This window comes from Lutjanus erythropterus, chromosome 3 (genome assembly GCF_056507025.1).
Source record: "Lutjanus erythropterus isolate fLutEry1 chromosome 3, fLutEry1.hap2, whole genome shotgun sequence".
Classification (NCBI taxonomy): Eukaryota; Metazoa; Chordata; class Actinopteri; order Lutjaniformes; family Lutjanidae; genus Lutjanus; species Lutjanus erythropterus.
Window position 1 is genome coordinate 37,494,897 of NC_139319.1, and position 13,963 is coordinate 37,508,859.

Here is a 13,963-nt window from a genome sequence, read left to right on the forward strand (position 1 = left end):
CATACAGTTTGTCAATCTGACGTTTATTCTTTAACTACCATTACCAAGTACTGTTAAAGGCGCAATACCGTGGTACAACCAGATCTCATCTGATGTTACCGATGTTGAACAGGTAAAGAACAAACAAATGAAAATATCTTTCATAATAAAATTAACAATACAAAACACAGCCACACAGGGACAAGTTTCATTTCAAAAGTACATTAAAATTCTGCATAAATTAGAGACCTAAAGAACAATATTCCAGAGAGGTAATATAAAACTGTACATGACAATACATTTGCAATACATTACAATATTTATTCAAATAAGGCAAAATAGCACCATGAAATAAAAAAAAAAAAATTCTCATTCAAAACCAAAAACCACACAGATGTAACAGGAAATACTGCATTTGTAATGTGAACAGTGAAAGCACAGGAAGCACGTACAGAGTTTTGTAGACAGTCTGTTACCTGGGTTGATATTATATGGATGACAGCCTGGTGGTGTGCTGTACAAGTAAAGGATGTGTTGTTCTCATGTGCCTTCATGTCATTACTTTGTTAACTGTGGTTATGTTTTGATCAAGGTAATTAAATTTGATACAAAATTCGAGACACATTTTTTAAAAAATTGTTAACTACTCTAAGTTTAATCATGGTGACATGATTCTTGAGACGGCCTCCTTTGGTCTTCTTCTCCTCTGCTGATGACGAGCAGTCACGGGATCCTAATTAATCATTTTTGCATGAAATCCTTCCCAAACCATCCCAGTTTCCCACCCTCCTCCCTCTGACCCTCATCTTTTTTTTTTATTACTGGCAAGTCATTGTCATTCAACCTCCTTCCCCTGACATATTGAGGTGTGGTGAGGAGTTGTACAGTTGTTCTGTCCTTAAATCTGTGTGTTCCTTAATTCACAGGAAGTTGTTGGAGATCTGACGTTGGTGGTCAAACAAGTCCTCCACCTCGGCGCTGTAAGCATCACCTGATAAAAGCAGAGACAGAGGAGAAGTGGGCTACATGGCAACAAATAGGGGCAGTGTTGAGAGTGGACTTAAGTGCACTGTCTGTACCTGCATGACATCCAAACATGTAAACTCGTGCTCCGTCGTACTTGCACCGACAGCGCATCACATTGTTCTGGAAATCAGACTCAGCCATGTCTAAGGAAGGGTTGACCTCCACCTGTAAAAGAGAATAGACCCAAGATGAGATGCTTCAAGATTCACAGACCGGCCATCACTGGTGTTTTTCCCCTGGTTTCTTCTGTATTTTCTCCAGTGCCCTACCGTTTTGTAGCTTCTTTTGGGAAACTTGCATTTTCCTCAAATTTTATTATGGATGAACTGACATGCACGTATCCGTACGTTTTGTATGTTTGTCAGTCTATACAACACAATCCACACTACATTTCAATTTCAACACTTCGCCACAACTTGGGAACCTGATTCAATGGACGTGTATGCAGCTGTTCTATGTGCAGTCAGACAGGATAGATAACTTAATGTTAGCTGTTCTCAAAGTGCCACAGTTGAGAACAGTACCTATCTGATCTGGCAAGATTTATTTAGCATGAGTTTTAACAAACACAAAAAAGTGTAGTTGCTGTATGTGTAAAATTGCCCATGTTATGACAATGTACTGTCCTTCCCAGTTTTACTGCAACAGTTATGCAGTCAAGGACGCTTCCTGTCCCCACAGCTCTTCATCCTGGTGACTGGACCACTCATATAAGAAGCTGGAATCCCAGCTTGAATTTCCTTTTGTAATAGGTCGGCACAAGCGTTTTATTTCCCTATATGCAGACGATACTTTGTTATATTCGTTAAAAGTATAAGTCTCCTTTAAGCATATGCTTTTATTTTGAAAGGATTTTAAAGACACCTCTGGATATAAAACCAAACTAATGCCCCTCAATTGTGCAGCCAGAACTCTCTGCTGCACTAAAGTACTTCACTGCTTGCCTGGAACTGTCCAAAGTTTTGAAAGTCTGCCTGTGGAGAGTTATGTGCAGGACCATTTCTTGGAATCTGAAGTCTTTGCTGGTTGCTTGACAAAGCAAGTTCCTGTGTAAGTCTAGACCAGGAACTATGCAAGGAGTGTCTTTTTATAAGTTAAGGGAACAAATGAGAAAGTAACACTTTATTTCAGACAGCTGGAAAACAATTGGTTTTCCACGAGGCCCAACTGAGAAGCCACAGGATTATTGTTCTTGCCTTTTCTATATGCTTCATGATGTATAAACTGGAGGTTCAAGCGATGCATGACATCACTTTCCACTGTTATCTCCATGCAGGAGAAAAAGGGGCCAAACATGCAGATGACAGTTTTGGGTTTGGATTTAAGTCGCAGCCTATCATTAGGCTGTAGCCATGGTTGGTTGCCATGGTTGGTTGTTTTCCACCCTGTCTGCTCGCCTGCACCATATATAAGAAAAACACACAAATGAATTTTCCTGATGCACACATCAAACAGATAACCTGACCACATATTCAACAAAGCAACCCAGTTTCATTTTTTTTTTACATACAATATAAATTTTGTGGCACCAATTATATTTACAGAGCAAGATTCAAGATGTAAAATATTCATAATTATGATTGTTTTAAATGACATCTTCAGCCAAATTTGGTGTCGGGGACTTCATATATTTTTAATATTGCATGTTGAGAGTAGCCAATAATTTCAACACATATTTTATAGCCGCGGTGTAAAACACCATATTAACTTGGTGGCAGCTGATGTGCTTTTAAAAGCTCTTGTAATAATGTGAAACAAAGGGCCCACAGCCTGTTTTACAGAACAATGAAAGGTCGTCACTGTCATGTAAAAGGCAGTGAGGTTGTGCAGCTGATCTTTAAATGACGGTGCAATCAGGAGCAATCAAGCTGAGGTGGACGTGACTCATCGGTTTAAATGTATGGTCCTAAAAATGGCTGCCACCCTGCGATTCTCGGTAAAGACTGAGAGAAACACCCAGTGGCATGAAAGACGAGCAACCATCTGCGCCCTCCCTCCATCTCTCACTTCTTACACAAATTTATGAGCAGCTCAACTACTGTTGAACCACAATCGTGACCACAAAGTGCTGCTGGGTCACGTCGTCTTGGCAACAGTGGATCACTGCTTTATGACATCTATGTGGGTTTATCTCCTCAGACGTGGCTCGTCACGCGTGTGCAGGGTCACGCAGTGCAGACGGACCACTCCTGCATGTACTTTACATACAGTCTACACAAATGCGTGCAAGTCACAGTCGAACCTCTTGATTTTTATGTAAACACTCAAAAATAATTAGAAACTGTAAACATCATCACTCTGTTGCCACTAAGCTGACAGGAAAAAATAGAACAAATGACACAGAGGGAGGACAGATGAGTAGTCGCCACAGCAGATTGGATGTCTCGAAACAGATGAGACTCTTGATGTCAAACCAACAAACTCAGCTTTTAAACATAAAACCTGGTCTGTACGAATGTAAAGTGCTGACTGAGCTGTTCCACTGCCAATAAGCCTGTACTTTCTGAAAGGGTGGACTAATAGCAGGTCTACTTTCTATATAAATCCAGACTAAATTCACTTTCCTTAAATACGCACACACCCTTAAAACTACATACATGCTGTACACCTGAAACAGCCAAGAGCCATTTACTGAAATTATAGTCTTTTATCGCAGCTTTTATCTCATGTGCGCCTTCAGATGTTGAAACACCAACCCCTGTGTTTGCTCCTTTTTTTTTTCCTGCTTCCATTCCTGATCCAAGAGGTTGTGCAAGCTTCTAAGATGATGCCATTTCACCATGAAGATTGAGAGGTGGATTATCTTTTTTTATCTGCATTTTTATTGGAATAACAATTTCACAATTAACTCTGCAGATCAGTCCAGATATTTGACTCAACCTGACAGCCCGTCTTATCTTATTTTGGCAAACTAACAGTGCTCCCAGTGATTAAGACCACTGGTATTATCTATATGTTTTAATTTGGATTGAATGCCGTTCATTTGTGTGGACTAATACTTACCGGGCAATACTTAATTTGAAAGGATGTACATAGGACTGCCTTTACACTGTCATAACCATCCCATTTCACCTATCATGAAAATGCAGTAGTCTTTGTGTGTGTCTATGAATGCTGTCATTTGATCATTTATGTAATTTTTCATGCAAAGTTGACATTATTTGAGATGTCTGTGTTATGACAGCTTTACATGAACCAACATAAAAATGTCTTTGTTAGGGCAGCTTGACACGATCAAACTGTTTGCTGCTTTATGTTATGACAACGTACTAAACCGTCACATGTGGTTGGTTTTGACCAGTCAGAAAGATGTCATTAAGTTTTAATACACCGTCAAATGCTTTTGCAACAGTGTCATAAATAATTTCCTGGACTTCAAGTAAAGTGCCACCATTTGGACTTGTCATGAAATGTTATAAGGCCAGATTACAACAGAGTACAGTACCAAGGTGATTTAGGTTACAGAGTTAGCTGATGGACAGATAATGGTTGGCTAGTTTACTTGTTGCTAAAGTAGGCTTTCTGCTGTTATCTGTAGCGGGCATTTGCTAGTTAGCACAGTTAGCCATGGAGCTAGCCATCTAATTAGCTAACTCAGAGTTCCGGTGTGCCAAGGGCCAAACCTGGGCAGGGAAACCACCTTGGTACTGTATGCTGTCAAATGGCTAGTATTGTTCTCACAAACTGTGTTCAGTCCCGGTCGTCATAACAGAGACATTATTTTCTTGATTAATGTCAAGCTGTAATAACAAAGGCATCTCAAACAACGCCAGCTTTGCATTAAAAATGACATTATTGACCAAATAACACTTATTGACAATGGTCATAAAAATTCATAAAGACACACACACTGCACGTTCATGCATCTTATGACATATGAGAAGTAGTTTTCTCTAATTGATCAACTGCCATAATGTGTGACGTGACTTCTAATAGTTCATTTGCACATGGTGATGTAAATGAGCGTGGTACTGAGAGGACAACATGAGATGAATACATCTTGTTTGAGGTTGTGAATATTTGATGTAAAGTTCTCCAACCCATTTTATTCGGATTTCGTATTTTTAGATTTATCTTATTTTTGTTATTATTGTCACCATTTTCTGTACTTATTTATTTATTTAAATATTTTTGTATATACAGCAGGGATAATCCTTTCCATTTACCTTTGTATTTGTATGTATTTGTATTTGTATAAGAATGTTCCTTCCAATGAAATATTATTGAAAAAAAGAACTCTACAGGTAATTTAGCAGAGTGTATAGTAGAATCAGATAATATTTCACTTTAGAATATTAATTTTTGTTAGGAATAAGTCACTTTACCTGGAAGATGTATTCACCAGGTCGTATATCTGTTATGTCGACCCACTGGCAGTCAATATCGTGACGGTAGGTGTCCCAGCAGCCGACTGAGATGCCCTGCTGACCCATGTTATAACAGGCATACCGCTTATGGATACCTGGGAGGAAAAATAAACAACAGTTGGAAGCATATGAGGAGAGAGAGAGAGAGAAAAAGAGAAGATGTGTAAATTTTATTTGCTGTCAGTCGCTGTGGATTCTACCAGAAGCCTGAAATTATAACAAAATGATTTAAAAAACCAGATCTTTTTTTGGGAACTTTCAAATGATTAGAGAGGATCTAAGCTGCATAAAGCTGTCTGGGTTTTGTGAAGCCAAGATCAATTTAGGCTTGGCCCCTGATCTTACAGTCTGCAGCTGACTTTGAATGCTCATTATGGGATTTCAGCTTTGCACTTTTATGTATCCTTGATTCCCTTGTTTGTCACGAATCTGCTCCTGTTTCCAGATTTCCCTCTTAAAGCAGATTTATGTGGCATTAATCTGTCATTTGCCTTACCGTCGGGGCAGTAGGTGTCCTCCAGGCAGAAGCTGGCTTTGTGACCTTCAGCCACCTTGGACCCATTGAGGGTCAGCAGATCGTAGTGGGTGAACACCTCGATGCTATGGTAGTGCCTGAGAATTGAATCAGAATGGCAAGATTAATACATGAAGACAGTAAATTAAAGCCACCACAAGGCGTTTTTTTAGTGCTTATAAAACAGTCTCAATGTATGCTGATGCCTCTGTGTGACCTACATAAGCAAATGAGACCATCGTTGAGAATATTGTCTGTTTTTATACAGTCATACTTAATGACTGTCACCGCCTCGGATTCTCAACTGAAACAAGGCTGTGTTTACATTTTCCCTGCCAAAATGACATTGAGTAGTAGTTAGCCAGTTAAAAATAAGCAGGAGGAGATATTTATTTAAAATGTTTTATTTATGATGTTAGATTTTGTAGTTATTATGTTGGAAACACTACTGCTTTTGTCCACATGGGCCTTCAAAATCAACACAATATGAAACTTCCTTGTAGTAGCTTTAAACAAACAGAAAGACTTCAGTCACAAGTTCTCATCTACATCATCCTGTAAAAAAAAAAAACCCAAACAAACCCTGACCTTTTTTTGAAAATTGGCAGCCATAAATCCGGTTACGTTGTTGCGAGGGCAACAGAAACAGACAATAATTGTAAAAACACAAGTGGGCAGATAGATATCAGTTTGGTGTCGCTCCTTCTGTCATTACAGAACCATTCCCAGAAGAGACTCTACAAAAAAACTGAAAGTCAAACCATGTGTTTGCTGGAGGTAGTGATTGGGCTGCGGCTGGGAGAGACACTGAGCTGTGCCTCTCGTTTTGGGACACAGAACCACAACCACTGAGATAAGAAGCCAGCTGCTCTGAGTGCAGTCATGGCTCCGAGTGTAACAACTGGGTGACCAGTGAGGAGGATGTTTATTGTAAACATCATTTTGGAGGATAAAAGATTGTGTTTATTGCGTTAAATAACAGACTTTTATATGTGTTTGGTTATTTATAGACCAGATCTCTAAAATGCACCTAGTGATCACACTGCACTCACCAAATTAAAAATTCCCATTCATCTTTTTACTGCAAACATTTGTTTGACCTCTGTTAAAAGCTTTCTGAAGTGCTTCTTTTCTCCTGCCACCTCACAACGATGCCCAGCTCTGTGCCACAGAGGAGGTTATGCAGGTTTTCTTTTCCAACCAAATCCTGCAGCAGCTAAAATCACCACATAGTCACTCCCTATCTGACTGAAGGCGTAAAATGAGCAGCTGCTGATGCAAATGAAAACCTGTGCCAAGCTGCGTAAACCTAATTAGGCTAAGGTTTCGCTTAAATTTTCATATGAGGAGTAAAAAATCAAGCATAAAATCACTGTAAGAATTTCATTGTGATGTTGTAAAGGAAAACACTTTAATCTCTAAGAGTTTAGATTCCAAGAGCCCTTATCTACCTAAATATTCCCTTATGCGTCGCTAGAAGGTACTTAGTGGCCATTTTCCTCAGAAAATTTTTAGGGACCCATAACAGTCTCCTAAAAGTAAAATAATTTGTGGAGCATCGAGCAATGGCTGATTTATGATGACTGAAGAGGAGGAGGAGATACCAAGACGCAGTTTTCAGGACAGAGAAAACCCACTGGACACTATGAGCAGTGCACAACTTGTTACAGAGTATATTTGACGTTAGCGCTAACACTTTGTATTACATGGCTTTGTTAAATACTCGATTCCAGTCAATTACAGCATTCTAAGGTCTGTTATATCTGAATATCAGACCATTTTTATGAAGAACATGCTGTGACTATGGACACAGTTCTGATCATAGACTCTGTAGGAACAATAAAATAATTTTAAAATGAATATTTTGTGACAAATTATTGATTTTTTTTTGGTAAGAAAATTTGTAAGAAGCAGGACAATGTATTGTGAGCAGGTCATCATTGTAAAATAAATCCACTTGTCCACTTTGGAGAAGCTAGCTAACAAAGGCTAACTAATTGTGTTAGCTAAGCTGGCTGACAACTCATAATTGCTGTGTCCAAAATCACATATTATGCACTACATACCCCAAATGTCTATTGTTGTGCAACATATCGACTCATAACCATGGTAACCCTTGCCAACAATGAAGTAATTTAAAAAATACATATAATGCCTAGCAAAGTGAAACCCTACTTACATTTAAACTGAAGTCATTTTGACATTGATGTGGTCACTGTCCACTGATATTGTTGTTGTCATCACTACTGCATTGCATTGTGGGATATATATGCTGGCAGTATGTCCAGTGCCTGCATACTGCAATACTTCACCAGAAATAGTATGTGCCATGTGTACTATTGATTTCATACTAAGATTTCAGACAAGAAAAAAATCTCACATACTGTTTAAGCATGCTAAATAGCATGTTAGTGTAACCATGGTAACTGAAGTGTACATGTGCTGTGTTGTGTAACAGTATGTGGCATTAGTTTGAAAACTGAGACAAGGAGACAATGAAAACAATGCTCCTAAATGAACCCCTTAGCTTAGGGAAATATTTTGCTTAAGGGAAAAACTTGGGCACTGAAAATCTGGACCTTCCTCCTCACAGTCTTACCTGTGACACTGATGCCACGTCCAGCTCTCTCTGGTGGCTCGGGGTCGGAAGTCAGCGCGGCCCAAGTTCATGATACGGGAGGAGAAGCGGAGCAGGCGGCGGTGTCCGTAAGGCCAGTTCATCCTGGCGGCAGAGGAGGACAGGCAGTTCTCTTCATTAGCGCAGGTCAGCAGGTGGAGAGGTCGGTCCTCCAGGTAGGCTGTCTCCTGGACGAGCTGGGCATCCAGCACAAGGTCAGGAGCAGCTACAGGGGTCAAAACTCACAGTTAATTTCACTCCCATTGCACAAATGATATGATTCTGCTCACACTTTTGCTGGTTTTGGACTCACTTTCTACACACGTGACGCCCGCAGCTCTGCCATCTCCTCCCCTGGGGCAGTAGACATTTGTGTTTCTGCGACACTGCTGGACGGACATCTCTGTCCCGATGCAGTGAGTTCCACTCAGAACCACCTGAGCAGCATCTGAAGAGCCGGGCCAGTACCAGGTCTCCTGCAAAGAGACACAAGAGAGAGACAACAAATTCATTCACCAAATCATTAGAGCTCATTTGTGCAGATGTGTTAAAATGCTTCTGGAATAACACCACAAAGACATGTGAAAAATGTCACAGCTGAGGGCAAATAGCAGAAAAAAACATTGTTTTTTTATAGGAACTATCAGCACACATTATCACATTTTCCACTCCTTTTCACAATTTTAAAAGTGCCTGTTAAATGTTCCCAGCAGCCCCCCTCAAAACACCCTCACGCTGCCCTTTCCATGCACAGTTCTATTTTCAGTTTGTTTGCTCTGTGAATTTCTTCCGATCTCTCTTCGCCTCACTTTCCCTCTTTTATTTTCGGTGTGCTGGAAGTGGACGTTTGAGAAGCCTGTAATTACCTCAGGCCTCGGTAATAACACAGCACAGACACACAAACAGCAGGACGGAGAGAGAAAGAGACAGACACAGGAGCAGTGTAAAAAAAAAAATATTTGTTCTAACTTCAAAAAGTTTGTGTCCAGACTGCCTTAAAATCCTGAACTGACTGAATTTGAAAAGACAAGTTGAAGTCGTTTTGTAATGATTCAAAATAAATAAACTAGATAAAGTTTATATCAATTCGGTTGTACTTGAGACAACATGTTCAGTAAGCTTAAGAAATAAAGTTTCTGTTCAGTCACACTAACCAAAAAACACATTTGATTTTCTCTTACATTTACTCTTGTGAAAATAAACAAACATGATTTCTTCTTACTTCTTCTTAAAGTGTATTAGACACATTTAGCAAGTTTTCATCGTATATGTTTTCTTCAAACTGAGAAAGGTCACAGGAGAATTTGATTCTCAAACAGTGCATGCTGGGAGGTCTAAAACACTGATCACATTTCTTCAGAAACTAAATTTACATCATTTCAAGTCAAAAGACTTGCAAGTTCTGAAGTGTTCTGAAAATAAATACTACAAATTTTAAGTTTAATTAATGTAGTTAAAGAAAACTTGTATATTTATGTGGAATTAATGAGAAAAGATTAGTTAATTCCACTAAATTCTTATATATATTTTTTACAGTGTTTTTACAGTGTTTCTCTAAGTTGTATTTTCTTCATCGTATATGTTTTCATCAAACTATAAAGGGAAGGGTCTCAGGAGAGTTTTAATACTCCAGCAATGCATGCTGGGAAGTCTGCTAATATGCTGATTATGTTTCTTTAGAAACTTAATTTAATGAATTGATTGAGCTCTCTACAGCACATCCATTCAACTCATCATTTCAAGTCAAAAGTAGTGTTGGAGGTTAGCAGAAGACATGTCAATTCAATACGTTATATTTAAGTTCTAAAGTGTTAAATAAAACATGTATATTTATGTGAAGTTAATGAAAAAAAAAATAGATGATTCCAACTAGCAAAACTTGCAAAAAACATTAACTTTTGCTGTTCACCTGATGAGCTCTTGAGGCGAAGCCCAATCCCAGCTGTCGACAGACCACCATGGCTTCGTTGAGGCCCCAGTTCTCACTGCAGACGGAGCCCCAGCGCCTCACCCCTCCGACCTCCATCAGCACCTCCACACGACCCTCTGACGAGTCTCTGCCTCCTGCCAGACGCACCTGAAGGTTCAGGGAGGAGAAAGGGTTTTCTTGTCACTCTGCGAATAATGCAAAATGACGTCTGTGGATGTGTTTGCGTGTTTTCACGTGTTTCTCACCGTGGCCTGAAGGCCGGTGTTGGGGACGTTGCAGCGGACTGCTACATCCTGGTTGTGTTTGCAGGTGTAAAGCGGCACCGGTCTGTAGTGGCAGTCCATGATGGACTTTTCCCTGCCCGTACACTGCACGCTGTTCATGTGGATGGGACCAGTACCTACAGAAGGAGGGCGTGGAGCGACAGTTGATTGATTCGCATGTGTCTTACCAACCATAAGCCACATGCAAAGCGACAGACTACAGACACACACGATACATGAAAGACTGTAAAACCTGATGGCTCTCCGGTCACAGATGTCCACAGAGACGGATTAAGAGCCCAGACATGATCGGGACCTGTGATGTGGCTCTGAAACTGAGCTTAGCCAGAGAGCTTTCTGTCTAAATGACTCCACACTGCACACCATGTGCTTTATAAACTAAAATAGATACCAAAAATGGCAAAATGGAGAAAAAAATCTTTGAACACATGTATGTTTGCGTAGGTGTATGGGGCCCAGGCTTAAGTCCTATTAAGGCCTATAATTTGGCCTTAAATAGTTTCTGATGTCACTGAGCCTAGCTGCACTACCCATGAGCCTTCACATCGCTCCTGCAACGCACAGATTCATCTCTTTTATGCAGAGGTGGAGAAAGTACACACATTCTTTACTCAAGTAGAAGTACAGATACTTGTGTAAAAAAAGGTAAAGGTAGAAGTAGTGATTCAACTCATTTTCTCAAGTACAAAAGTAAAAATAAGCCCTCTGAAGGACATTTTAACAGCTGTTTCTGTGCAAAGCTAACTAAACCTCACATTTTCTCTGTGGTCCCTTGTCTGTTTTATTTTATTTTATTTTATTTTTTGTCTTATTGTGTCTGTTGTGTGTGAAATGCATTGATGAAAACACCAAGGAATTGTCTTTTAGTCGGTAACAATTTGTTTGAAGGGGTGTGCATGAGACTGTCATTACACTGTCATAACCATGTCATGACACCTGTCATGAACATGAGAGAGTCTTTATAAATGTTTGTCATTAAGTGTCATTTTGTCAATTATGTATTTTTTAATGCAAAGTTTAGATTGTCTCTCTTTGTTGTGACAACTTTAAAGCAGCCATTCCCAAACACTGGGTCGTGATTTGTGTTGTCAAATAAATAAAAGATTATGGAAGGAATTCTGCAAAATTAAGATTTATATCTGCAGTTCACCTTTAATAAAGTAAAGAAAAAAAATCTAAATTCCCTTATTTCAGCTTCTTAAATGTGAATATTTTCTGGTTTCTTTGCCCCCCTCTGTCAGAAAATCTGAATATATTGGAGTTGCGGACAAAACAAGACATTTGAGGACATCATTTTGGACATTTTTTGACATTTCATGGACCAAACAACTAATCTATCAGTGGAAAAAATATGGCCATTGATCACTAGTTGAAAAATAGATCCAAACATGTGAAAACAGGTGATTTGGGTCACGATGGTTTGCCATTTTTTAAAGTCGGTCCCCTGAAAAAAGATTTGGGAAAGACTGCTTTAAAGCAATCAGGCCTTAGCAAATTTAAAGAAACTGTTTAGCGTCATGCTTTAAAATTACATTATACTGTCATGTGATTGGTTCTGATGCTGGCTGTCATGAGACCATTATAAGTGAGTGAGTGACTGTCATGGATATTTTCCTTGACCTCAAGTGGTACTTTTTCGATTTGTCATAAAGGTGTCATTAAGTTTTTACCACACTGTCAAATGCTTTTGTAATGGTGGCATGAATAATTTTGTGGACTTCAATTAGAGTGGTACCACTTGGACTCTTAAAGATGTCATTAAATGTTATAAGGCCAGTTTAACGACGGTGTACGATGCCAAGGTGATTTAGTTTACAGAGTTAGCTGATGGACAGACAGTGGTTAGCTACTTTAGCTACTTGTTGCTAAAGCAGGCTAACCGCTGTCTACTGTTAACTGTAGCTGGCGTTGACAAGTTAGCTTGGTTAGCCGTGGAGCTAGCAGTCTAATCAGCTGACTCAGCCCTGGGGTGCCAGGAGCCAAACCCAGCAAGAAAACCCTGTATTCCCTGTCACCAAACTGGCCACTGTTGTCTCGGAGGCTGTATTCCATCCCAGTCCGTCCGGAATATTGTCTTGGTTAATGTCAACTTGTCATAGCAAAGACAATGACCTGATTGACTGAATGACATTCAAACATTCATAAAGAATCCTTGATTATGACAGTTTAATGACATGTGCAGCCCTTCAAATAAAGTGTTACCAGATAATCAATGACACATAATGCATTAACTAAAGAAACAAGTCTGTTTTTAAAATGTGAGGAATAGAAGACAACAATACGAGGTACAGTAACAGAAACAAAGTATTTGTACTTGTTACTTTCCACCTCTGGATATATGGTTCAATGTTACTCTGGTAAATTGTCCTCAGACATTAAAAGCCACAATGCACCATTTTGCCGTTTAACCATGTTCATTATTTTGACATAACAGCACCATAGCACCTACTTTAATAGAGCTCTAAAAGTAACACTCAAGCGGTTTCCATGAATTACTTCATTAAATAAAGTAGAGAGAAGGAAATGCTCCCACCATTAAAGGACATGCTATGTGCTCATTTGGGCAGAAAGATAATGGGAGGAAATTAACGTGATTACAGAGTTACTGCAGAGGTACAGCAAGAAAAAAAAAAAGGACAATAACTGAGTGTGTGAAAGTGGGGTCTGTTTCCTCGGAAAATGTTTAGGTTTTTTACTGCTGGACAATTTAGCGGCTATATTTTCATGCCCACAACAAAAGCGGTGCCAAAGTAATCACAATCTTTCAGAACGTTTGGTCCTGCTCGGTGCTGATTGCCTGACATCCTGGTGTCAAAGCTCCTCCGACTTTTCACATACAACAGGTTTATTTTGACAGCAACACATGCCATTGTTTTGCTCGCTGGAACCTCCTAGCATAGTTTACACTTGTGTAATTGGTCATGGGTAGAGTTCCTCAACAATCAGCTTCTGAGAGAGAAGTAGAAGTCACGCTGTAAACATTTTGTCTCGGTTTATTTGTCTGCTCAGGGCTATGGTTCTTAGAGGGCTGCGTTTAGCAACAGACATTTAGGCTGAGAAATGTTTAGTCTGAAAGATCACTGAGCTCAGCTGATCATGCTCGGGGTGCATGGCGCACTGATACAAAGACTTAACATTCAACACATAACATGTTATCAGATCAACAGGTAACCGTCTTTTTTAGACTCTATGATTTTATAAAAGAGGATCGACTTAAAAGTTCAGTTTGACTTTATGTATGTACAC

The 13,963-nt window shown here is 39.5% G+C and overlaps 1 protein-coding gene across 2 annotated transcripts in view; it reads right to left on the minus strand.

Annotated features, from left to right (window-relative positions):
* Positions 1 to 4: 4 nt before the first annotated feature.
* The window catches only part of LOC146330495 (lysyl oxidase homolog 4-like), a 29,979-nt gene continuing 16,020 nt past the window's right edge, over positions 5 to 13,963 (minus strand). For both annotated transcript variants that reach the window (XM_084716064.1, XM_084716065.1), the window contains 8 exons: positions 10,679 to 10,833; positions 10,413 to 10,580; positions 8,817 to 8,979; positions 8,486 to 8,729; positions 5,869 to 5,984; positions 5,331 to 5,467; positions 1,059 to 1,170; positions 5 to 970 (listed from right to left, as the gene is read on the minus strand). In XM_084716064.1, coding sequence (XP_084572190.1) covers positions 900 to 970; positions 1,059 to 1,170; positions 5,331 to 5,467; positions 5,869 to 5,984; positions 8,486 to 8,729; positions 8,817 to 8,979; positions 10,413 to 10,580; positions 10,679 to 10,833 — 1,166 coding nt within the window. In that variant the 3' untranslated portion in view covers positions 5 to 899. The remainder of the gene's footprint in view (positions 971 to 1,058; positions 1,171 to 5,330; positions 5,468 to 5,868; positions 5,985 to 8,485; positions 8,730 to 8,816; positions 8,980 to 10,412; positions 10,581 to 10,678; positions 10,834 to 13,963) is intronic.